General features: G+C 38.7%; 5 protein-coding genes across 7 annotated transcripts; 3 read left to right on the top strand and 2 right to left on the bottom strand.

Annotated features, from left to right (window-relative positions):
• Window positions 1–2,716: 2,716 nt before the first annotated feature.
• LOC147760765 (uncharacterized) lies at window positions 2,717–8,818 on the bottom strand. Its single transcript, XM_087017858.1, has 2 exons — window positions 3,062–8,818; window positions 2,717–2,813 (listed from the first exon to the last, which is right to left on the bottom strand). The coding sequence occupies exon 1, from the start codon at window positions 8,583–8,585 to the stop codon at window positions 3,966–3,968; it is 4,620 nt and encodes a 1,539-aa protein (XP_086873984.1). The 5' UTR covers window positions 8,586–8,818; the 3' UTR covers window positions 2,717–2,813; window positions 3,062–3,965.
• A 1,097-nt stretch (window positions 8,819–9,915) lies between these two features.
• On the bottom strand, window positions 9,916–15,519 carry LOC106153277 (uncharacterized). Of its 3 annotated transcripts, XR_015335508.1 has the most exons (5): window positions 15,399–15,516; window positions 14,991–15,090; window positions 14,468–14,617; window positions 10,261–11,876; window positions 9,916–10,012 (listed from the first exon to the last, which is right to left on the bottom strand). XR_015335508.1 is itself a non-coding variant. In XM_087018019.1 (4 exons), the coding sequence occupies exons 2-4, from the start codon at window positions 15,079–15,081 to the stop codon at window positions 13,267–13,269; spliced, it is 513 nt and encodes a 170-aa protein (XP_086874145.1). In that variant the 5' UTR covers window positions 15,082–15,090; window positions 15,399–15,514; the 3' UTR covers window positions 12,831–13,266. The 3 variants fall into 3 exon arrangements, 1 of the variants encoding a protein (XP_086874145.1); XR_015335509.1 differs by lacking the exon at window positions 14,991–15,090 and having other exon boundaries at window positions 15,399–15,519; XM_087018019.1 differs by lacking the exons at window positions 9,916–10,012; window positions 10,261–11,876 and adding an exon at window positions 12,831–13,538 and having other exon boundaries at window positions 15,399–15,514.
• Window positions 15,520–16,849: 1,330 nt separating this feature from the next.
• LOC106153371 (uncharacterized) lies at window positions 16,850–19,421 on the top strand. Its single transcript, XM_013527281.2, has 3 exons — window positions 16,850–17,084; window positions 17,940–18,086; window positions 18,412–19,421. Exons 1-3 carry the CDS (start codon window positions 17,039–17,041, stop codon window positions 19,080–19,082), a joined length of 864 nt encoding a protein of 287 aa, XP_013382735.1. The 5' UTR covers window positions 16,850–17,038; the 3' UTR covers window positions 19,083–19,421.
• Window position 19,422: 1 nt separating this feature from the next.
• On the top strand, window positions 19,423–21,813 carry LOC106153332 (uncharacterized). The gene is made up of 3 exons (XM_013527218.2): window positions 19,423–20,188; window positions 20,389–20,610; window positions 20,830–21,813. Exons 1-3 carry the CDS (start codon window positions 20,104–20,106, stop codon window positions 21,285–21,287), a joined length of 765 nt encoding a protein of 254 aa, XP_013382672.2. The 5' UTR covers window positions 19,423–20,103; the 3' UTR covers window positions 21,288–21,813.
• Window positions 21,814–21,848: 35 nt separating this feature from the next.
• LOC106160291 (uncharacterized) lies at window positions 21,849–25,212 on the top strand. The gene is made up of 5 exons (XM_087017984.1): window positions 21,849–22,006; window positions 22,612–22,682; window positions 23,206–23,494; window positions 23,869–24,001; window positions 24,551–25,212. Exons 1-5 carry the CDS (start codon window positions 21,936–21,938, stop codon window positions 24,746–24,748), a joined length of 762 nt encoding a protein of 253 aa, XP_086874110.1. The 5' UTR covers window positions 21,849–21,935; the 3' UTR covers window positions 24,749–25,212.
• Window positions 25,213–25,375: the final 163 nt, after the last annotated feature.

The following is a 25,375-nucleotide window of genomic DNA, read 5'->3' as shown; positions in this document are numbered from 1 at the left end:
AATGTTAGTATGATATTTCAGGTGTGGCTATCCCGGGGGGTGGTTGATTCTGTTTTTCACAACTTTATTTCTGCCATCTATACCCTTAAATTTTAAGGAACATGAAACGGAAATTGATGAACCAGTCATTTTAATGAATGTGCAAGGGTCCTTGAGAAATGTAGAGAACAGCAGAAGCACATACAGAACTAAATGGACTTCCAGCCATATGCATAAATATAGGTCAGGGAATCCAATTAAAAACTAATTCAAGGCCCCACACACTCTATCAGGAATCCTAGCGTTTGACTGCTGTTGTGTCTTAACACAAAACAAAATGTTTATTTCCCAAGAGCAGTAATTAACATGTGTGTTTTATGTTAAAGAACAATGGGACTTGGACCCTAGGATTCCTGAGAGTATGGGGTCTTGAATGGGTTTTAATTAACTTGACCTATATTTAAGAATACGACTGAAAGTCTGTTATTTAGTACTGTCTGCTGCTTTCTCTACATTTCCCCTTCCTTCCTAACCGCCATCAGATTCACACATAGGATGTAGTACTAGCTGGGTCGGTCCAACTCTGCAAGGAATCTTAAGTGCAATCTATGGAATCAGCTTCATTGCCTGCAAACCACTAATCACTCCACTCCCTAGGGACGGTCACACCCCAAGTCACACTAATGTAGCCCACCCATGCACCAAAGACTCATGTTCCTTATTCGAATGCTCTAGGGGGAGATGAAATAAATTACGGTAATATATATGTGTACCAGGGACAGCCACACCCCAGGTCACACAAAAAAAAAAAAAAAAAAAAAAAAAAAAAAAAAAAAAAAACCTGCCTATGCAAACCCCGACATTTTAGTTTCCTCAACCTAAAGACCTATGGGTATATAGCAGAAAATACAATTTAAAGATAAAAATCAACCACCCCTAGGTCACCAAAGTCACCAAAAATCCGAAGGACACGTGCACATCCCTAATGGCAAGTTTAAATATCCCCAACGTCTCATGTTCCTCACTTTAATGGATGGAGGATACCAGTAACAACGATATAAAAAATATATACCCCCCCCCCCCCCCCAAAGGACTGCAAAGTCCCACTACTAAAGGTAGATGGCAGAAATTACGATGTAAAAATTACAATCAACCACAATAATTAACAATCAACCACAATTCTGAATAAATATCAATCTACAAGCCTGTTGATCTCGCTGATCAACTACGTTAGTTAGGCTGCTAAACAACAAGTAGGCCTCCCCCCCCCTCCGAACGCCTTATTAACAGGTTTCCAAATGCAGACTGTGCCGCAGATAATACTTTCGGGTCAAATGAGAGCCAGCCAAGGGCACATTTCGGAGACACCATTGATCACATCATGATGGACATTCACAGGTGTAGGACCAGAACAGAGCATCTCGGAAACCAAGGGACAGACGTAAATCATTACACTTGCGCGTGTCTTTCCTCATGGAAAAATTAGTCTTATAATCCAGTAACCTATGCGTAAATTATGTTTTCATAGCCTGGTTTACCTGATCCATTAGTTTTATGCATCAAGCGGATCTGGGAAGGGAGGGCCCAGGGGGTCTGCACCCCCTTTTCTTCAACGCTGACCATAATGTCCCATAATGTACTGATTTTTAGAAATACTGAATCCTCACCGACATACGCCTGTGTATTTTAAAATTACTCAAAACATGCATCCAATACCACTAAAGAAACCCTATTCAGTCATACAAGTGAATTAAAACGTACAGTTTACCTATTTTGGATAATATTTACAGTACAAAAACATTATATTTCAAAAACGTTCTCTCTCATAGCGTTGGGCCAACAACAGGTACTATTTCACCATTATCCCATGAAGTCGCAGGCAATATCTTATGTGGAGATGAAGTCGCAATTTATCCTATGAAGTCGATTTGACAGTAAAATCAGAGCATTTATCCCATGAAGTGGTAATATACCATGAAGTATCTTAACATACGTCCTTTTCTCACTTTTTAGTCTTGAACGGGAAAAATCTGAATCTGATAACTTGTGCATTACAATTGAAGAAGGATTTTCAAGAAGGATTTATATATACAATTAACTATATGTCCTATTCAGATTTGACATATTTTCGTAATGGTAATAAAAAGAAACATAGGGTAATAAGATGCATGCGTCTACGGCATAATATTGTCCTACGTCAAGTGTACTGGGGCATCACTGAAAATATTAAAAAGTGCAGAGAACGCAGTGATGCTGAAACTGTAATGAACACTACCGTTCCTTTCATGTCATCCCACGGCAGTATTTGATTAAGATTTCTACAAATGATAATATTATCAATATTGCGCATTATTGAATGTTGATAACGGTTGGATTGTAAACCAGGTATCATAGAGATAAGACCATTCTCTCTCTCTCTCTCTCTCTCTCTCTCCTCATATACACACAACAGTTCAGAGAGACAAATTCACACATGCGCGTGTATCGTCTTCCGTGTTTGTAAGTGATGTACTTTTCTGTTCTGTATCATGTATTGTGTGCCTGTTGCCATGAATAAAAAATAATACAACGAAATCTTTATGCCGGGGATAAAACTCTAAACTGCGTTCGTAAGTTAATGCTGCAAATGCACATGTATGTTATCTTCGACAAAGTCGTTGCCATCATTTCTCTTTGTCAAATACCACAAATCATTTTTCGTTTGGAATGTTCAAAACGTGTATAACGGAGGCTCATATTGCAGTTGTATTCTTTTTATTCTTCCGTAAATACAAGTCATGATCTCCATTAGTTTAACAGTGAAAACGTTGATGTCTATACCCTTTACTGTAATCCTGTAATAATAAACAAATATAGTACTTAGACTTCGTTCGTTATTATTTTACCTTTCGTTGCGTTACAATCTAAGTATACTCATTAACTTGTTATACAGTTTTTCTAATAAGGGCTTTCGCTTACACGCTTTCGCTTACACACTTAAGTTATAAGACTTACTTCTAGGTTTGGACATTTTGTTACTTTTGCATTTTAAATTATTAGCCTTTAACTATTGTTATATAATAAAAAAGATAGAATAAATTACCTTGACTTAAGAAATATCTGTTAAATGTGAAGCGCTCTTTTGCATGAAACCACATGGTTTCGGACATCTTACAACAAAAAATAGTACCGGAAGAACAAAAATGACTGCGTTTTAACAATGTAAAAAATATATATATATGTTTAACTGCAAAAATGTAAATAATGAAAACCAAAAGACAATAATAATTTAAAGAAACACAATCACAAAGTGTAAAAGATAAGTTAAGTAAGCTATCTTCGTGCAGAACTTATTTTCCCGCGTAGTAAAATAAACGCAAACAAAAAAAATGCATACTTCCGTCGCAATCTTGTGAGAGCATCTATCGCAATCACTAACATTACTGGCTGCAGTTACACACCCCCCCAAAATCTATCTAAGATTTTTAACAACATTAAGAGTGCATTAAATTAAATATAATACCAAAAAAAAAAAAATCATTTCCAATGTAAAACTGGATTCAAAGATCAAGGAGTAAATGATAAACACAAAATAAACACTATTTGCTATCAATACATTAACCGCTGCATGTAAAGGTTATATGTTCTACCTTAATTTCCTTTATAACTTGTTGCTTAAGGTAAATCCACATGTCACCTTAATATAGTACACTGACATACTTTCTTACACCCATAACTCACCGTTCACACCCTAGACCTATTGTGAAACTAGCTTTGTCTATTTTCCAAGTCACCGTGAAGACTGAGAACTAAAAATGAAATGACATTTTTTAAAGGATTCATGATCTAAGTTACCAACTTAAACAGTGGGAATGAATCCAAAAAATTTATATCCTACCTTAAACAATAAAACTCACAACATCAACATTCAAACTTAACTACAAGTTTTAAACAGTTAGTCATTGAGCAACTCACTCACTTACAGTCCTAATTACATTCAGAGAGTACTAACAACTTTCAATCAAAAGCACTAACTTCTGAATTGGTCTTTCTAAAATAACTGGCTTGGTTTCGCGTTTTCCCAGTGAATTTAAGTCATCAGTTCCTACACAAATCTTGGCCTTGCGCACTAATTTATCCTTGCTGGGAATACATTCAACCACTCTGCCTAGTGGCCAACTGTTTCGCGCTACATTAGGTTCCACAACAAGAACAATATCTCCCACTGTGATATTTCTCTTACATCTTGTCCAGCACTGTCTCTTGTTAAGATTCTGAAGATACTCTTTCCTCCATCTGCTCCAGAACTGTTGTGTGAGAAACTGAACTCTTCTCCATCTTTTCCTGAGATACATGTCCTGAGAAACAAAATTTCCTGGGGGTGGTAGTGGCACACTGGATTTCATTGTAAGAATGTGATTAGGTGTCAGGGGCTCTGCACACTCAGGATCATTGATATTGGCTATTGATAGAGGACGGCTGTTTACGATTGCCATTGCTTCATAAAACAGTGTGCGTAAAGATGAATCATCCAATCTACCTGGGCAGAGATTAATCACTCCTGCTAATACATTTCTTATAGTACGAATCTGCCGCTCCCATACTCCACCAACATGACTAGAATAAGGTGCATTCATAACAAAATCACAATCTTGATTGGCTAGGTAACAAGCTACCTTCTGAGCATCCATTTCCTTTAATGCAGCTGTGAATTCATTCTTTGCACCTACAAAATTGCTCCCTTGATCTGATCTGATCTGGCGAACTTTTCCTCTAATAGAAATGAAACATCTAAGAGCATTTATAAACGCATCTGATGACATATCGTCCAGCATTTCAACATGCACTGCTCTAGAACATAAACAGGTAAATAACAGACCATAGCGTTTGAACTCCTTCCTATTCTGTTTCACAATGAAAGGACCAAAGCAATCCATGGCACTATATTCAAATGGACATGATGCTTCCACACGATCAGAAGGCAAATCTGCCATTTTCTGCTCTTCCACTGGTTTTCTCATTTTCCTGCATGTAACACATCTGTGAATAATTTCAGATGTCAACTTCCCTCCAGCAAGGATCCAAAATCCATTGGCTCTGACTTCATTTAGAGTCATACCACGGCCCATATGACCAATGCGTTTATGAAAATGAGATACAATCAATTTTGAAACATAGCTATCCTTGGGTAATATTACTGGATGCTGAACAGAAAAGGCAAAACTTGATTGTCCTAGCCTTCCTCCCACACGAATTACTCCTTTATTGTCTTTAAAGGGGTTCAATGTTGAACTAGGAGGTTTTCCCTCGAACTTCTGTTCTTGAGCTAATTTTATCAAGAATGTGGTCGTTTCTTGCCTTTCCTCTTCTGAAGTGAGACTTGCATTTTTGATACCTCTTGCTCTTCTTTTGAGCCTTGCAATTGCTCTGACTGCTCTAGACCAATCTGAAAATTTCTCGAGTCTTTCTATCATGGATTTCTTTTCTACTGTCTGTGTACTCCTTACAGAAGACATTTTGATCTCTGGGTCCATTTCTGGTAACTGTACATCATTGTGGGGCATGTCAGCCATCTCTAAATCAGGATTCCAAAGAAATCTTGGTCCTGTAAACCAGGTGGAGTCTCTCAACTTCTCCACTGACAAACCTCTTGATGCGTGATCTGCAGGGTTGTCTTCACTTCTTACATAGTGCCATTGCTGTGGGGAAGTTGCTTCTTTGATCAGCTCTACTCTGTTGGCTACATATATTTTAAATCTGCGTGTGTCATTGTTTATGTAACCTAGCACAATCCTTGAATCTGTCCAAAAATAATGACGGTACTTCTCTGTCATCTCAGATTCAAGAACTTTGCTCATTTTGAGAGAGACTACTGCAGCATTGAGCTCCAATCTTGGTAGGGTGATAACCTTCAATGGAGTTACTCTGGCCTTTGACATGACAAGAGAACAATGTACTTCGTTTTTCTCGTTCACAAGTCGTATATAAGAACATTGTCCATATCCAGATAAACTCGCATCAGAGAAATGATGAAGTTCTCTTCGCATTACTGTTCCAAAGTTCTTTGGTATAAAACACCGGGCCACCTTGATATTTTGAATATCCTTCAATTCTTCAGACCATTTTTCCCACTGTGGCATAAGATCATTGGAAAGTTCTTCATCCCATGCAGAATTCTCTTTACACATTTGTTGCAATATCTGCTTCCCAATAAGAATAAATGGGGATAGAAAGCCTTGAGGATCATACACGGATGCCACTGTAGATAGCACTCCCCTGCGTGTTTTTGCCTTGACTTCACTGGTAAAAGCTCTGTACTGAAAAACATCATCTTCTACATTCCACTGTAATCCCAATGCAGTGGAAACTGGCAATCTGTCTTTATTCAAATCCACACCATTCACCTCTGTAGCACGCTCAGACTCTGGGACTGTTTCTAATACCTCCCTGCTATTGGACAAGAACTTGTGCAATCGTATGCCTCCACTGGCACACAATTTCCTTGCCTGATCGATAATCTGAATGGCGGTATCTGCGTCATCAGAGCTGGTCAAACCATCATCAACATAGAAGTGATGCTTAATAAATTCTGCTGCCAATGGGTATTCATTCTCATAACTTTTAGCAAGATATTTCAAACCAAAATTGGCACAACCAGGCGATGAAGTAGCCCCAAAAAGATGTACTTTCATCCTGAATACCGTTGGCTCCTTGGTAATGTCACCATTTTTCCACCACAGAAATCGCAGGTAATTTCTGTCGTTATCTTGCACTAGGAATTGATGAAACATTTTTTCAATATCACATGCTACTGCCACTGGGTGTTCTCTAAATCTAATCAAAACTCCTAGAAGGCTACTTGTTAAGTCGGGACCACTTAGTAAATGTTGATTAAGTGAGGTTTGTTTGTAAGTTGCAGAACAATCAAATACCACACGAAGTTTTCCTTTCTGTGGATGATAAACTCCATGATGTGGCAAGTACCATACTTCTCCTTTAATGGTATCATCTGGAGCTTCTTCAGCCTCACCTCGGTCTATAATACCTTGCACCATGCTCGTGTACGATTCACGATAACTTGGATCTCGCTCAAACTTGCGTCTCAGATGATCAAGGCGTTGGAGTGCCTGGGACTTGTTATCAGGGAGAGCTGGTCGTCTTCTGAATGGCAATGGCATCTGAATGTGACCATTATCCAACTGCTGTATATTGGTTTCTTGTACTCTCAAAAACTGCAAATCTTCTTGAGACATCTCAACTTCGGTCTTGTCGTGAACAAAATCCTTTTCTAAGGCATTAATAACGTCTCTTGGCATACAAGGAAACACCTCCTTTGTCGTCACACGGTGACAAACTGAAGCTAAGTTATCTCTTGAAGAGCAGCCAACAATACTCCACCCAAGTATAGTCTGCACTGCATATGGCTCGCTATTTCCACCAACCAGGGTCTCTCTAGGTAGCAATGCTTGTGGACAATTAAAACCAATGAGTAAACCCACATCACAAGTCTGTAGGGGAGGAATCTTGTTCAAAAGAGGCTTTAGATGTTGCCAGTCTGATACAGTTTTTCTCGTAGGAATTTGTGTTCTGTCAGCTGGTATAAACTCCCTAGTGAATGCTTGATCAATCTCCAATGTCTCAGTAGACTTGAATCCTCTTACTCGCAATCTTCTGATTTTCTTGCTGTCTATGAGGGACTTTTGACTTAACATTGTTGATAAACTAAGTGTGGCATGCTCTGTTTCAGCATTTAAAGCAGCAGCCGTATCTTCTAATAAAAATGTAGTGTCACTCTGTGTATCCAAAAGTGCGTAGGTCAACACCTCATGTTCTGGATTTTCCTGTGTAGACACCCAAACAGGCACTATCATGGTGGTGCTACTCTGACGGTGATGCTGATTGACTTTGAGAGAATTTACACTTTGAGTTTCTCTGCTGGTAGGTGGCTGCCTTTCTTCGTGCATGCAGGTTGGATGCTTGCCCTTACAGGTACCACATACATGTTTTCTTCTGCAGTCACTGTTTCTGTGTCCCTGTCCTAAACATCCAAAGCACAAATTCTTTTTCACCACAAACTCCCTTTTCTTGGATATCGTTAAAGCGCCAAAGTCATGACATCTAGAGATATAATGACCTTCTTTCTCACAATATGTGCACAATTTTTTCTCTGCTACACCAGCATTAACATTTAGAGCTCTGACCGTATCATGCACCTTGTTCACCAATGGAGAGGTAATGGGATTGCAAGCCACTTCTGATTCTTCCGACAGGAAAGCACAAAAGTCACGAAAGGAGGGGTAGCCTTCAGTTTTCATAGACCTTGTCACTTGACGATTCCATCTGTGTGATACAAACTGTGGTAGCTTGTTAACCATTTTCCTGTTTTCACTATAATCGTTCAAAACTGTGAGTCCCTTGACGTGCGGCATGGCATCACATACAGCATTCAGAAAGTCTGAGTAGTCTCTGAGTGCATTTCCATCTTTTTCTGGAATCTTTGGCCATTTATCTAGCTTTTCTCTGAAAGACTTCTGTATCAGGAACTCATCTCCAAACCTTTCGTTCAGCTTTCTCCAGGCATCATCAAATGCTGCTTCATCTGTTCTTAAGAAAGCTCCCTGAATCATTTTAGCAGCAGGCCCTGCTGTATACTTCCTAAGAAAAAAGAGTTTCTCAGTAGCATTGAGGGCTTTTCTTCCAATTAAGACAGAGAAGGAGTTCTTCCATTCAGGAAACAGCAATGGATTACCTGCAAATACCTTTGGTTCTGGAACAGGTAGGCGTCCTAAAGACAAACTCTGTTGAAGAGCTTCTGTTAAACCATCGAGGGAAACTGCTGGCGTGTGATCAGTTGTGGCCATAGGCGTAGAGCCTGCATGCATGTGTGCAGTTGTAGCTATGGGCACGGAAACATCAGGTGCAGACAGGGAAACTGAGGGTACACGCACAGCTGCAGTCACAGGTAGGGAAGCAGCTGGAGTATAGACAGATGTAGTCGCAGGCACAGACATCACATGTGCATGAACAGCTGTAGTCGCTGACAGGGGAACCTCTGGTGGTAAGACAGTTGTAGTCACAGGCACAGAAACCTCGGGTGTATAAGCAGCTGTAGTCGCAGGCACGGACAACATATGTGCATGAATAGCTGTAGATGCTGACACGGGAACCTCTGATGTTGAAGCAACTGCAGTCACAGGCACGGAAACCTCAGGTGTATAAACAGCTGTAGTCACAGGCAGGGAAGCTGAGGGCACGTGTACAGCTGCAGTTGCAGGCAGGGAAACATCTGTTGTGTATGCTTCTGTAGTCACTGGCAGGGAAACTGAGGGCATGTGTATCTTGTCAAACTCATTTAAAGCATCAATTTTAGCCTGAGATACACGTAAACTAGTCTGCATTTCTAAATCCTCCTCTTTAAATTTCAATTCTAACCTTGCTCGCTCCAATTCCTGCTTGACTTTCATGGCTGATGCACGAATGCTCAACTCGGCTTGTTTCTGTGCTTCCTCCAATTTCAAAAGACTTGACGTTGAGGAGCCACGAGAACTGGTTCTTGATCTGGTACTGACTGATTTAGAGTCTTCAGTGTGCTCAGTAACTGATGATAAATTCTGCTCCATAATTCTCTTGAATTCCAATAATATTTTTCTGCGAGGCTCATCAATAACTGCTGAGTCAGAATGGCTTTGTAATTTCAACAAATTATCTTCAATTTCAAAATATTGGTCACAATTCTGCAACCATTCTGCATATTCTTCTCTGAGTAATGTCTTGCTGCCACCTTCTTTAATTATGGCATTGCACCGTTCCATAATTTTTGACAGTTCTCCAAAGAGTCGCTTACATCTTTTACCTTGTATCTCAACAGAATATTCCTTTCCCTTTTCTGTCATCGTTACAGTTCTTTTCTTCGTTAGGGAATTGGTTGACTCGTTTTCACTATAACGGAGGCTCATATTGCAGTTGTATTCTTTTTATTCTTCCGTAAATACAAGTCATGATCTCCATTAGTTTAACAGTGAAAACGTTGATGTCTATACCCTTTACTGTAATCCTGTAATAATAAACAAATATAGTACTTAGACTTCGTTCGTTATTATTTTACCTTTCGTTGCGTTACAATCTAAGTATACTCATTAACTTGTTATACAGTTTTTCTAATAAGGGCTTTCGCTTACACGCTTTCGCTTACACACTTAAGTTATAAGACTTACTTCTAGGTTTGGACATTTTGTTACTTTTGCATTTTAAATTATTAGCCTTTAACTATTGTTATATAATAAAAAAGATAAATAAAATTACCTTGACTTAAGAAATATCTGTTAAATGTGAAGCGCTCTTTTGCATGAAACCACATGGTTTCGGACATCTTACAACAAAAAATAGTACCGGAAGAACAAAAATGACTGCGTTTTAACAATGTAAAAAATATATATATATGTTTAACTGCAAAAATGTAAATAATGAAAACCAAAAGACAATAATAATTTAAAGAAACACAATCACAAAGTGTAAAAGATAAGTTAAGTAAGCTATCTTCGTGCAGAACTTATTTTCCCGCGTAGTAAAATAAACGCAAACAAAAAAAATGCATACTTCCGTCGCAATCTTGTGAGAGCATCTATCGCAATCACTAACATTACTGGCTGCAGTTACAACGTGTAACGGCCATGACCTGCGTGACTTTGAGTGAGTTCAAATCTGCAGATTGACGTGAACAGTATCAGAGTGGTGGTTATCTGGTTTGTTTTGATAATGCTTAATTCGCTCTCGAACAGTTAACATAGGCCTACTTGTTATCAGCTATGAACACTGATGGTTCATTGATACGATACACTGATGAGATATGATACACTTATTTTCCCTAACAACACGAACGCGGTGTCATTGAAAGCGATTTGAAACGACTTATAAAAACACAACTTTTAACAGTAATAAGTAGGCCTAGGCCTAGTTGTCTGGACAGCAATAAAAGATGCTTGTCTTTTTGACTCACTTGAAATGCTTGTTGAAAAGACTAATGGTTTGGAATGAAAACAGGAATAATATGTTATAAATATTGTTTATTTATGAAAATAACGGTTATTTCAAAAGCGACAATACTGGAAGTTTTATTAGGACCAATTAGAAGTAGGCCTACTTGTAACATAGGCCACAAGTAAGCCTACATGTAGTTACGTTTGGTAAAATGGAACCGCTACTGGATAACTTAATTGTTCCTCACCTTTAATTGTTTTAGATATAGAGCTGAAGATAAATTCTTTATAGTTGTACTTTTAAATAATTATAGGGCCTATAGAAAGAATATAAACATATACAATATAAAAAACGTAGGCCTATACAATACATCAAAGTAGCCTTATTTAACCCTACGCGATAAGTGAACACGAATGACGTGCTTTATAATATTAAATAGGGAAGATAAAACAAAGACGCTGCTTGAATGCGTGGCTCAGAAAATAATACCCAACGGTCTACGACGGATTGGGGTTTCTGGATATAAATTATGTAGGCCCTAACTAATGCTAGCCACACCCCAGTGTTTCGTCACACGTACGTTTTCGACAGTCCCGCAAGCAACGAGATAATAAAGATAAAACAAGATAAACTAAATTTCGATCCACTATTCGTGATCCTGCGTCGATTATCATTATGAGAACCGTGAATGATATTGGCATTTGTAACTTTGATCCAATTCAGAGTTGTGCGCGTTGTTGTCTCCGTTGTCGTGGAAACGTAGTCTTGCGCTTGCGCAGGATCTTCATTGTCCGTCCCGCCGATAGGTGGAGTACCGTAGTCAAGGCTGTTACAGAGATCGCCGTTGCATGACTCTGAGCACTCGGTGTAGGCGGAATCTATGCACTGGGTCTGTTTGTACTCCTCGCAACCTCTAGAGAAGGACCAGATTTTACCGGTATCTAGCAAATATACAATCACAATTTATGAAGGGTTCTAGGTGGAAAAAACTTAAAATGTTATTGCATGCATGTTATTAAACTGTTAAGCCGTTCATCTTGTTATATGCTACGTACACCACTGCTTCCTGACGGCATTGCTTTTTTATTATACGGAACTATTCGCCATAATGAGATAGTGTTAATTGTTTCAGCATTATATAAGATCCCTTTGTATATTTTTCTAAATAACAAAGACACGTCACCAGAGGCACACGACTGCCATTGCAATAAAAGACATGCAAAGACAGGACGTATATACAGGCTATGACAATTTGAAAATAAAGGAAAGTAAAAGTAAAGTTCAGTTGTCAGATACCGCTCTCCAAATGCGCCTAAGTGCGGTCTACATTATACGTCTGGTTAGTTTTGGCCCTGGTACCAGATGGGTGTATACATTCTCGCCTCCCTGGGAGGGATCCAGCCCAGCTGACGTATGCGGCGCTGGAAGCTAGCATAGGAACAACATCCTTCACTACCAGGAACTTTACCCCTGCTCCAACACTTAAGTGCCGAGTACCAAGCAGGGAGATAGCATATCCAGTTTAGGAGGAGGACACTCTAACAACAAGGCAATCTGGTTGGTCTTTGCATTCGCAATTTGCATCGGCATGTGTCCGTTTTTATATGTTGTTATAACGTTAAATAATTCAACTCTGTTTATATTATAGAAAGTAGGAACTTAATTGAGATTTGTATTTGTGAAATAATAAACCTAATCGAAATGCGTGTAAAACGCGGTGACAGCAATACAATGTAATATCACTTTTTTTCAGGCATGTGTTTAGGAGAGCATGATTAGATGCTAACCAGACGCGATGTATATATGTGTTTTCATCGTCATTTGAAAACAATTCTACTACCACATACAATCAGTTCGACCCAAATAGTTCGAAAATCAACAAAATCAACCCAGTATTAATGAAATTGTTTAATTGAATTTTTAAAAAGCATGCAATACCAGGACCAAAAAATAAATCATTCTCAAAATAGATGTAAATATTCAAATTCACATATTTTCAAAGCATTTTATGCAGTCAGTGAAGATGTGCATCGCAACAATGGGTCTTTAACCGTTTTCAAATTACGCGTTGGATGCCCCAAAGCAAATATTATATATTATTCATTATTAGATTTGTTGTATATAGCAGGTTGGTTGGCCAGACACACATCCTGGTACAGATCTTAGTCTTTGAAAAACTACAATTAAAAAGTTCTCAGATGGTCTTAGTCTAAATGAGTCTTTGTAAAGGAAAGTCGGTTGCTCAATAGAGATTATAGAAAATATCACATTTGACTAACATTTTTATGATTAGTTAACAATAAACATGGCAAAACAATCACTAAGGCGTTTCTAAACCACCAAAGCACCGAGAACAGTAAGCAAAGTTGTAAGAACGAGGAGCGCGATGGAGACAGAGTTAATTCCACCACCACCACCACCACCACCACCAGTAGTAGTAGTAGTAGTAGGTCCGACGTCACTGCATTTAATAGTCTCCCCGTTCTCAGAGTTGCAGAGGTCGGTGTCACACGATCTGGTGTATTCATAGTACGGCCCAGCGACGCATTGTTCCTTAAGATGGTCCTGGCACTGTCTGGAGAAAGACCAGATCTTCCCAGAACCTGTAACAGCAATGTGTTAGTGTACCGCACCGAGTTAATTCTCAATATGCCCAGTTACCAATTAAACAACATGCAATACCAATAAAGCATTATTAAAAGGTGAGTTAATAACATTCAGTGTTAATTCATTATACCTATAGTAACCATTTTAACAACATGCAATATTAATAAATTGGTATCTTAAAACCAGTAAGCAACATTCAGTATTACTTCATTATGCCAAGTTACCGTTTAAACAACCTGTAATATTGATGAAACGTTAAAAAAATTCGGTACTACTATTCATTTAAGAAGGCTAGAAAGAGTATTGAAACACGAACGGAAATGACTTCGCAATGAAAACATTCGGAATTTAAGTTTTCCCAAAGAATCAAAATATCAACTACATGAAAAAAATCATAAGGGGCATCTCGCATTTACTTCTGTGATAAAATTGTTATGCTACCAGACAAGATAAGGATAATATAGCGCAAACTGTATATACTCAAGAAATAGTAAACAGACAAGAGATTTTAACATGATCAATTGTTATACACGCAGAAGCAGATTTTTTTTTTATCAAACTGTACCAGGGAAATTGACAACTTGACATCATTTCAGATAAGGGGATGAACGTTTGCATGAAACAGGAGAACTATTGAAAAACTAAAACATTTCCATCTGTACCACAAGACAAACAGTATAATTTCTTTATCCGAAACAAGCTCATTAATTAAAAAATTTAAAGACATTGTGTGAAAGGAGAGGCTAACACATAAGGATTAGCGACAAAAACAAAAAAAAAAAAAAAAAAAAAAAAAAGAAAGAAAAAAAAGAAAAAACGCAAAAACTGGTGCACGACCCTTTCCCTTCAATCAGCTAATCATGTTGTTTATATAAGTTCTCTCTAAAACAGATAGTCAAAATACCAAAGCTTCCAAACACCTCACCTCGCTGTGTGACTTTGTGTACCGTGCACCACTTATCACACATTATCTTCACCGACCCTGTCTTCACATTAGCCGGGTCATTCACACACTCATAGTCCCGGCTAGGGTCCCCAGACATCGTGTAGGAACACACATAGCACATCTGAGACGCTGGAAGAATTAAAGATAGGATTCAAAGTAGTTTTAGTTCTTAATTTAAAATTGAATTTTTAAGGAGATGATATGAGTGATTCAAAAAGCACTTTGGAAGCAGTAACTGTCAGGGCAGAATCTCCGTGTGCTCGTACACAGAATGGAAGATGTGTCGCCAGAGAGAGAGAGAGAGAGAGAGAGAAGGAGAGATGAATTAAACTTAAAAACTTAATGAACAAATTAGCGCAAAGAAAATGCGAATATAAACCAAACTGACTCTGGAATGAGCCAGAAATCAAATAAATAAATAAATAAATAAATAAATAAATAAATAAATGTGTCTCTCCCCGCTCAAAACCCTGTATATACCAGCTATTTAGTATGGTTTCACCTGTGCTAGATACATTCAGCGTAGTGAAGAAGATGCGTGTCGACATGCAACTGACTTCAACCAAACACAGGTGGCTAAACAAACGTCCCATTCACCTCAACTGAGAGAAAGGAGGACGCTGCATATGTTAGTTGTTATATAGATTTTCATACACTTATGTATTAAACGCATTTTCAGTTATTATGGGTATATCTTATATATATATGTAAGGTAGTTATACAAGTTCTCCGGTAGTGCTTTGCTGAGCGAAAATACACATGTCTATCATTCGGTAGGCGTCGACTAAATGATAGCGGAGCATGGCTGTTTTAACATGGCGTCACCATTTGGGATGAAAAACAAGTACTCAACTCGAAAAATAATAAAAATGAAAGAAAATAACAATTGAGATGTCAAAAAAGCACCAACCTTCCGCTCCATGTTGACGTAGAACTACAGCAAAGACAAGGAGAGCAGACACAACAACATTGCGGAGATCCATTGGGGAGTCCTCCACCTGTAGGAAAAGAGTTCTTTAAATTTTTAGGGGGCGGAGGAAGACAGTTTACCATACAATTTTTAGGAAAGCCAAATAGACATTTGATAACCCGTTTTTTTAAAAATTTTTTTGGGAGTCACAACTTCCTGCTTTTAAATGATGCTGTATTTTGAATAGTTCACAATAGTTTACAAGGGGTGTATAAAACGCGCAATTCCAGAAGTCTCTCCCCAAAAAAACTGTGACCATTGATGTGGAACAGAGAGGTTAAACGTGTCACATTATAGATGCAGGTGGATACGCTAATAAATGATAAAAATTTTCATTAAATCCTACAACTTGGATTATATATAAGTGAGCCGTGCATGAATTAAAGCAATTGAAAGGCGTTGAATTACTTTCAGCAACCTACCGGTAGGTTATAAGATAATTATTTGGTATAATAATAAATATATGAGAATGATTTTTCCTTAACAGTCATTCTCACATTTTATAATGAGTTAGGCCAGTTAGCAAAGGGTCGAGTTGGATATGGAATCAGTAACTGTCTTTATGGTCGAAAAAGTCCTCTCTGGATCAAAACGTGTTTTGGATTCTATCCCAGGTGAAAAAAGGGGGTAAAAACGCTCATCTCTTTAGAAGATCCTTCTCGCCCTTTGGAATTTATGTCTAAAAGCCTGTGAGAAGACATACTAGTGTTTAAGTATAATCAATAAGTTTATTTAAGAAATTGAATTCTATTATTGCTTTATTGGGATATATATTTTATTTTCATGAGATAGGGTTTTTTAAATGTTAAGATATAAAACAAAGAAAGGCGCAAATAGACAACATACGCTAGATATTTTCTTTTTCATTTATTATATAATCGCTTACGAATAGAATAAGACTTACATATCACTTGTACTCTTTTTATTTCAAATCATGAAGCTGTAAGTACAATCTAGTTACACGATTTTTTCTCCAAATGCGCTAGTTGAGCATGAGTGACAGCCACAATTGGGCTTGTTGTGATTAGTCTTTGTTGCATTCTTGAATAACATAGTGACACTGCGGTCTCAATTTTTTTATGTTGATGTTGATGCAAATACATGTACAACAGGTTGCTTTTTTGTAACTAACTTACTTACTAACTAACTAACAAATTTAATTTGGCAATAAATGAATAAATAAACTTTACGAGAAATTATGTTTATAGCACGCTTCCATTCAGTGTAGTGCAACTTATAGAATTTAATTTGATTATCAAGCATGCAACAATTATCAACATAAGATAATCATTAATCACTTTAAGAACCAAATAACCGTCGTGCATAGGGCACACGTGTTGCTTAGGTCAAATGTCTCCTGCAGAAGGAAGACGCAAAACACGTGTCTCTCGTTCGAGTCACGCGAGGCCTCCCCAGCTGTCACTTTCATGTTTATTCCAAACGGGCGTGGCCGGGAATTCCGAGACAGTTTTTATGCCAAACCCCGCCCTAAAAACATTCGTATCAACACAACGTCACTGGTGTATGAAATGGTTGATTTAATCAAGGAGTGAGGACGATACTTTACAGCCGTTTTCAATATGGATGTTCGTGTGTTTTTGATATTGTTGGTTTGTGCGAAACTGGGTAGGTAGATTGTACAATATATGTTGCATTGGGATGATTTATGGCAAAGCGATTGGATAAATAAGCAATGGGTTAAAAACACATGTTGTTGATGATTTCAGTGATTGCAATGTTGTTTTTTTATTGCTTACTACAGGGAGTTTCCTTCTGTTTATAATGAATATGTACCGACTAGTATTGGTGGTGTGTTTGGAAGTCATATTCCATACTTTACTTGAGGAGTGCTTCAGTAAAATGCTGAATTATGAAAAAGTGCCAAGATGCATGAAGAGACTAGGGGATGAACTATTCCGATAACTAGCAGTTTAATCATTAAGTACTCTATCAAATACGTGGCTTTAACTGTACATGTACTTATTACTTTGCGTCTTATTACTTTGAACGTAGACAGCTGCATATGCAATTCGCACGTATTTAGTTTGAATCGACGTCGCTTTCTAAGTGTTCTATGAATGAGTTGTACGCGTGTCAACTGTTTAAATGATTCGATTTTTTGCCTCAAGGGAGTATTTGTTCTAACATTAACAACATAAGTAATGGGTATAAAAACTGAAATAAAATTAAAAAAAAAATGTCAGTGCTGCTATACCTTGTAACACGCCGTCTCTGTTCAGATGAAAACCTCAAACACCAGGAAAAAGCCATTACAGTGGATACGTCACTACGAAGTTGTACTGGTATTATAATTAAATTGCGAATAACCTCTACGTTGCAAAGGGGCATCCTCAGTAGTTCAAATTTGCTGGTTTGAGATTTTGTGAAACCACCTGTTGTACTGTATTATATTGCTTAGTGATACTTATTATAAAAAAAGCTGGGTTTATTAAGTCACAACATGTACATTTGATTTACCAGGTTGGTCGTGGAAGATGTGCTACGTGTGTTCGGGCCAGTATCCGGATCAGTCGTGTATCCGGTATCCGCAGCTGGGATCCCAGGTGAACTGTACCAGGAAACACTGCACAGTCTCCGCCCGCTATATGCTAAAACCAGGGGCCTCATGTAAGTATACATGGTTCTATATTCATATGATTATATTACAAAAAAAGTTTTCGGACACGTGTAGGACAAAAATTAACTTTTTCGGTATAATTGACATTGGACTTTAATAGGTTAGTTTTCAAAAGGGAAAAATAACAATATGACTTTAAGAGGGATGCAGTAGATAAATTATTGTAAGTGCATGTATTAGTGTTTGGTAAAAGAAGCGAAATGTTAATGTAATGGTACGTCCGAAACTGAATTTATTCACTGGCATGGTTGTCAATCGTTGCTTTCACATCTCTTTCTGTCAGAGAAAGAATGCCATCATTTACCATGTTTCTAGATGCCCCAAACACTCTGGGTCCTGACGACTATCAGACCATGTCCATCTCAAGGTCCTGTGAAAATGTGGACTTCGGCAACAAGTGCGTGAAGGACTGGAGGGGCCCCCACATGACGTGTTATACCACGTGCTTCAACAGCTTCTGTAACCACGGCATCCGGGCACCTGGCAAGGACATGTTTCCGGGTGCCGAAAGCACGAGTGCTGACACCAAGATTGAGCAATCAAAGAGTGTTGTTGTCAACCCGCGCCCCGATAATACAATCACCGAGGACCAGCCTGCTGCCCCAAGTAGCGCCAAATCCGAGGCTGGTTACATAGGAGGGTACCCTTCTGAGAACGGCCAGCAAGTCAACCAACACTCCAAACGTCAACAGCACAAGTCACGTGACGTTTCCGCTTCAGAGGATCGTCATGGAAACTCTGCTTATCCGAAGGACTCGCCTGAATCTAATAGATCTCTCCCTGGTCCACGGAATCCGCAAAAGGAAATGCCCGAAAAAGACAGAAAAAGCAATTCCAAGGAAACTGCTCCCGGAGGACGAAAGGCACTTGGACGGGGCCAGAACGACAGTCAAACGAAAAGCGGTTCGTCAAAACAATACGGGGCCTTCTCTTATTTCGCTGTTTTCGTTACAATGATGTACTGCTTGATGGTTTTGAATCACTAAATTCTGTCGAATATTTGCAAACTGAACTAATAAAGATACGTCGATTAATATCTTTATCATCATGTAACTATAAATGGCGATTTTACTGCTCATTTGTGAATTAATTTTACACTGAATATCAACATGAAAAAAAAGACTGCTATGAAGTTGCAAGAAACAAATGCCTACGTCCCAAAGAGGAAATACAATTTTAGGCACCTCAAGAAAAATGATAATCGGTAAATAACCGTTGATGCTATGATTTGCAAGTGATTTGATTGTGAATATCATTAGACCATGTGTTATTCGAAGTTTGTAAACTGAGATCACATATGAATAAAATTTGTTTACAACAAGAAATTTGAAAATTTGCTTGTCAATATTCAAATTATAATTAATGTGCAAAGTGGATAGTGCTGTGTTTTGCAGCTCAGAGGATCATGGTAAATGAGAATCATCTGAGTTACGATTCAAAATGTTGGTTAATTCAAGATACGCAGACGGTATCAGTTATCCGAACACGTTTTTTTAATGGTGCAAATTTTGTGAAATATTGTATGTCGACTGGGAGATAAATTCTTTTGTGGTTTGAGCCTCGATGGAATGTTAGTCACAATGCCGTGCATAAACACCATACTTTGATCACTATGCACAAGGTAATTGTACCCACGGTGTCACGAATGAAGAGAAATAACAAACATCTGTGCGCATGCCATCAGCTGATGCCAATATACGATCATCAAGAAGCACAGGTGGCGGGTAAACCACGCCCAAAGGTATTTATGTTGTAGTGATTGGTTTTGCGTGCTTTAATGTTAATGGATAGTTGTGACTTAGGTGATGTGGTCTAAGCATCAGCACACGGTCAGGTATTTTCACACTTAGGCGTGTCCGAATGACGAGTCACAGTGAGCAGGAAGAGCTGAGGTCACAAAGTTAAAAAACTCTAAAGGAGGTTGAACTTGGGTCAAACTGACACATTCCTGCCTATGTGACATGATTGTATATTTGGTAAAGTGACTCTCATTAAGATTCAGAGGGAATGCGAGCAGAAATGACGTCAGTGTATTTCACACTGGCAGTGACCACTCTGGCGTTGTTCTCCGCATTGGTAGCATCAGATAATGGTGAGGTATTTTTTTTACTGCACCTGTTGATTAAATGATCTTTGACGGACCAATTGTCCGATTAACTAAATGAAAATTGAACTTTAAAAGCGTCTTCCAAGGCCTGATTTAGGTTTGAACACATTTATTACGAACAAGATAGTTTTCGTTGTTGATAATGCAGTGTCTACATTATAATAATACTCTTTTTGCATCGGTAGGAAATAACAGTGTCACCGATATACCAGACAATAGTACAGCGATCACAACGACTCTCACTACTAGTACCAAGAAGCATCGGCGCCCTAAGACATGTTATCACTGTAGCTACACGCGGTCGGACGAGGACACGGCGTGTGTAGATAGACCCGGGCTGTTCAAAGGCATCAGCACTGTGCCCTGTGAGTTGCAGTATTGTACGTCTTCTGTTGAATTCATCAGAGGTAGGTGTTGAAACATGCTTTGATTATTGAAAATGATTGCAAATGACAAGAAATTGATATTTTTAAAAATTAATTTTAGGCCTCAGACGGGGGCGTTTCCCTTTCAGTCTTACAGAGCAATTTGAACCCATTGGCTCCCGTAATCTAACCCCACCACAACATACATATTTTTCCCTAAGCAACTCACTAGTAAATCTTAATTCATTCTTTCTTACACAGGGAAAGTTGTGTCAGTGTCACGCAATTGTGAGGACCTCTCGCGTGGGAATTTCTGCAACACAAACGGCCAATCAAAATCTTGTGTGGTCTCGTGCACAACCAGCTACTGCAACGGCGGTGACGGAATTCCACAGGAAGTGACGTCAATAGATTTTGACTTCACCAAGTGCCAAGGTTTAAATCCACGGGAAAGAGACGCGTGTTTAAAGAGAGTAAAAGGAGAGAACGCATCGGACAGAGAGCTGGAGAGAAAATGTAACAAGCATAAGCATGAAATAATGAGGGAAAGGTGTTTTAATAAAGCCTATGGACGAACGGTCCCACCGATAAGAAAAATAAAGACGGCTTGGGGGACTAAACTGGTGTATGCGACTAACTCGAATACAGGAGTCAGGCCTTATTTCATATTAGTAGTTGTGATAAGCGCCTTTATTTTACACAGCTTTTTCATATTTTGATTTAGTTGGTTATTTTTATAAAGTCGATATAACATGGTGAATGATAATAATGATATGCGGTAATAATGAACAGTATTCGAAAATCAAGTTTGTATTGCGTTTGTCACCCACCAAAAAGGCCTTGATATCTTCATTAAACTGCATTGCATACATATAGATGTATTGTGCAACATTATTCATAATTCAGAGACGACAAAAAAAAAAAAAAAAGTAGACTAAAGTAGCTCGAGAAAGGGCGACAGACGCATATTTGTAACATCTGTGCAGACGTCGTGACTGACATATGGTATTCGGCATCTGTTTTCAACAATTTTCTGCCCCATTATCTGAATAAAAACATAACGACTGATATAATTATTTGGCAATCATACCGCTATTATTTGTTTTATTGGGTTAAATGTTATGCTACGGTTTTACCGAGCTCTATCATGTTTCACTATCGTGCCTTCCAGAACCAAATACAATCACTTGATTTGAGCAACGAAATTTCAGTTTATTTTACTATAACATTTATTGCTATGTACTAACACAACCCAAAAATCGGGGTAATAAAATAGTGAATGAAGCCCACACTAGAAGTACAGCAGTTAGATCCTGTTAGGGGAGTCACTGTTGGTAAGCTCTCTAAATAGTTGGACGTTCGACACAATGTTGCTGCCTGTGTGTCCACTGTTGGTCCTGTACAGCGTCTTAGCTGGTCATCTGGTGGAGGCGGAGAGGTGAGTACTGTTGCAGTACGATTACGTGTGTGTGTGTGTGTGTGTGTGTGTGTGTGTGTGTGGTTATCATTATTCAGTAGTATGGCAGAATGTTCAAATGGCTGGCTGACAATGCGACTGAGTCGTCACGTTAAAATAAATACCTTTTTCGAACGGCGCCATATAATGCCCAACACGGATATTCATGTCAATATTTGAGGTAAATTTACCTTCTTTACAAGGGTGTCACAGAGGTAAAGCCTTAATATTATACCATTACTGTACGTTTAAAGCCATAGGGTCAAGTTTTATCAGTCGATGTCATATCAGTTTGCTCGGTCTCACTTTATAGAATCCGAATAAATTACATCACACATAAATGTTATATTTTCAGCAAAACCAAAATTTAAATTTTAAAGTAATCAACAGACCTAAATTCGAGTTACTGCTTTACATGTCTACATATTGATTGAAAAATAGCGAAACTTACTGAAAAGAAAGGGGGGCATGGCGGGAGGGTATCTATATATATATATAAAAGGGGGAAGAGGTAGTTAATGATCGAAACTGTAACCAAGATGTTTCAAATTACGTACATGTCTCTTGATCAAGATTTCGATTTGCAGCGATTGGAAAAGAACCATTATCTTCATCCACAGAAATACTACGCCGTCGGAGTATGTCTTCTTGAGAGGAGGTAAAGAATTTGGGAGTTTTTATCTTCGTAAAGCTGTTTACTTTGTATGAGTAACTACATTATTGACACAGATTTATCTGGATATATACTTTTATCAAAAAGGAAGGGCTCCTTAGAGCGTATTCAGAACAGCCAACTAACAGATCCGCGGATCAAATATGGCCGACCCACCTGATTGCTTGTTACGTAATCCCCGCGGGGAATTATTCAGTGTCTAATCGGGAATTAAGTGGCAAGTTTTTGAGTGGGTCGCCAAATTTGATCTGCGGATTTGTTAGCCCGCTGTTTTGAATGCGATATTACATTTTGTTATATAATTTTGTTAGCGGATCTGCTTTGTGTATTTTATATTCAAAGGTTGAAACAGTCATTCAGAGTAACAAAATAAAAGCGTTATGAAGTCCTCGCAATTAATATTTTAATAAAACTATTTACCACAACATGCTATTGTCATAATTAACCTTACTAAATTCATACATCTTTTCGATGAAAACACAAAACAACACTATCTCATTTTATAAAGGTATAGATCACGCTCGCCGGCCAGACTGTGTCCGAAACAATGACCCCTGTCACATACCACTGCGTCACATCTGGACGAGCCGCTGGGGGAGCAAGTACAGCGCCTGGAGCCAAGGGGACAACTACCTGGACTGGTACGGAGCCGAACAGGGCCAAGGCACCCTGCCAGGGGCGACGGCAGGGTCTCCGGGAACCCCGGCCCAGGGAACCCCTATGATTTGGACCACACACGAGCGATATTCACGGGGTCGTTGGTGCCCTCCTGATGACTTTGGCTGTAGATATATCTAGTATGTATACAAGGTGACCTTGTGTGAATAGACGGGCAATAAACACAGTCATATCATCATTCATAATAGTCATCGTTTGCATTAAGGTAATCACCAAGCATTAAATGACACGGGTTTCAATTTAACAGCTGATGAGCCATTCAGCAGGAAATTGTGGCATCGGTGTTTCATTTAAAATCCTATCCTACTTTTAAGTTGTGGAGCATATTCCTGCTTTGATTACAAATTACCCAGAGTTTGATAAAAAAATACTATGTGGATTAAAACCGCACATGCACGCATCTAAACGTTATAAATACTATTTAGAAAAAATACCATATAGAAATTGTATTATAAAACAAAGAAAAATACTACAAACTTCACATTTTTTGCAGCCGGTACGACAATTTGATAGCCGAAAGGGATGGTGTAGGGTACACACCGCGGAACAAATGGGGCTACCATTACTGGATGTTGGACGCCATGATGGATTGTTCGAGAACTGAGGGTGGTTGGTTTTATTTAAAGGTAAATTGATGAGAACGCATGTGGTGCAGAGGAAAATTAGGACTAGTCCATGTCATACACATTGCATGTTTCAGAAGTGTTAATCTAAGACTGCATTCCTACCGATTTTTAGATCGATCTATCCCCCTGGGGAGTCTCACTAGGTTGGTGTCAGCTGAACCGGCTTAAATGTCTGCCCCGCCTACTAAAAGCTGTAAGGGGGTAATTAACTAAAGTGCGCGCTCGACTGACAGCAATTTAGCCTGAACCCCCAGGGAGTGAGGTCGATCCAGACGGATCGATCTAAGTCTGTTGGAATGCAGTCTAAGAAGACGCGTGGGCAGAATGTATTGCAAAACATTGGAGACTACTGCATGTGCTCCCAAGCGTCTACAAAATAATTAGAAATGACATACATAAGGTAACGGAAAATAATGTATTCTTAGTCAAAAGCGATCTGATCGTGTGTGCATCTCATTTATCAGTTTCGCTATAGAATAATTGTATATAGGATCAAATTTAGTTTTGTCGTCGTCGTCTTAAGTTTATTTTGAAAATGATCAATTCCAGGCCTATCTTGCCCCAGAGAACCAGTGGGAACCCGATATCTGGCAGCAGGGGACATGTCAGAGATTTAGTCAGCCCCTTCCAAACTCACGGAACCACATGGCCAGGTGCGGCATGACTAACGTGTTCCAGTGGGGGCAAGCCTTTCCTTGTGAGATCTTCCCTAACGACCCCCACCCTGCTCTACCGGATAATTATTAGCTGCTGTTTCGGGTAGCAGATACCAATCCCATTAAGAGATAATATCTTTTGGACTAATTAAGTGCATGATTTGAAAACATTTCATACACCGGTACTTGCAAAAGTAATTAAATGCTTGATAAATGGTGATTATAATGTATTTTTTAATAATTATGTCTGTTTTTGTATTATGGTAAAGTCGCCTGACTGAAACATTCTTTGGAAAGGTCTCCACACACCTACAAGTGTAGGCAAATGATGATACTCTTAATGAGGAGACATAAATGGAGTTATTGACAAACGTCGTGGTCGCTACTTTCAAACATGCGACCACAAATAAACAGTTTGGTATGCTTGCCTTATCACAAACGCCAAGCCGCGTGTGTCGTGACTTTCTAATCTGGAAACAAACATAGTCTAACATGGCCGACCTACAGTTTTGTACAAAATAAATGAATACATGAATAAAACCAACTTTGCCCAAAGCATTACCTTTATAAGTAATAAACTGCTGTAATAGTAACTTCAATATATACACAGAAGGTTTTATCAATCAAAGCTACCTCTGTACAACATAAGATAACCACTTCTGCATAAATATGGTTAACTCGTGCATGTTTTAATGGAAAAATCGTCGTTTACCCCGAA

Source organism: Lingula anatina, chromosome 7 (genome assembly GCF_051362555.1).
Source record: "Lingula anatina isolate TDL-2025a chromosome 7, LinAna3.0, whole genome shotgun sequence".
NCBI lineage: Eukaryota > Metazoa > Brachiopoda > Lingulata > Lingulida > Lingulidae > Lingula > Lingula anatina.
Note: the sequence above shows the minus strand (reverse complement) of the source record. Positions and strands in the feature narration are given on the sequence as shown.

Bases quoted from the DNA above. Each gene is read 5' to 3' on its own strand.
- LOC147760765 (XM_087017858.1), bottom strand. From the start codon at position 8,585: ATGATTCAGGGAGCTTTCTTAAGAACAGATGAAGCAGCATTTGATGAT.
- LOC106153277 (XM_087018019.1), bottom strand. From the start codon at position 15,081: ATGGGACGTTTGTTTAGCCACCTGTGTTTGGTTGAAGTCAGTTGCATG. The intron at 14,618-14,990 runs GTGAAACCATAC...TAATTCTTCCAG, and splicing joins GCTGAATGTATCTAGCACAG to CGTCTCAGATGTGCTATGTG. The intron at 13,539-14,467 runs GTGAGGTGTTTG...TTGCTGTTACAG, and splicing joins ACACAAAGTCACACAGCGAG to GTTCTGGGAAGATCTGGTCT.
- LOC106153371 (XM_013527281.2), top strand. From the start codon at position 17,039: ATGGATGTTCGTGTGTTTTTGATATTGTTGGTTTGTGCGAAACTGG. The intron at 17,085-17,939 runs GTAGGTAGATTG...TTGATTTACCAG, and splicing joins GTTGGTTTGTGCGAAACTGG to GTTGGTCGTGGAAGATGTGC. The intron at 18,087-18,411 runs GTAAGTATACAT...CCATGTTTCTAG, and splicing joins GCTAAAACCAGGGGCCTCAT to ATGCCCCAAACACTCTGGGT.
- LOC106153332 (XM_013527218.2), top strand. From the start codon at position 20,104: ATGCGAGCAGAAATGACGTCAGTGTATTTCACACTGGCAGTGACCACT. The intron at 20,189-20,388 runs GTGAGGTATTTT...TTGCATCGGTAG, and splicing joins ATTGGTAGCATCAGATAATG to GAAATAACAGTGTCACCGAT. The intron at 20,611-20,829 runs GTAGGTGTTGAA...TTTCTTACACAG, and splicing joins TTCTGTTGAATTCATCAGAG to GGAAAGTTGTGTCAGTGTCA.
- LOC106160291 (XM_087017984.1), top strand. From the start codon at position 21,936: ATGTTGCTGCCTGTGTGTCCACTGTTGGTCCTGTACAGCGTCTTAGCT. The intron at 22,683-23,205 runs GTAAAGAATTTG...CATTTTATAAAG, and splicing joins GTATGTCTTCTTGAGAGGAG to GTATAGATCACGCTCGCCGG. The intron at 23,495-23,868 runs GTATGTATACAA...CATTTTTTGCAG, and splicing joins TTTGGCTGTAGATATATCTA to CCGGTACGACAATTTGATAG.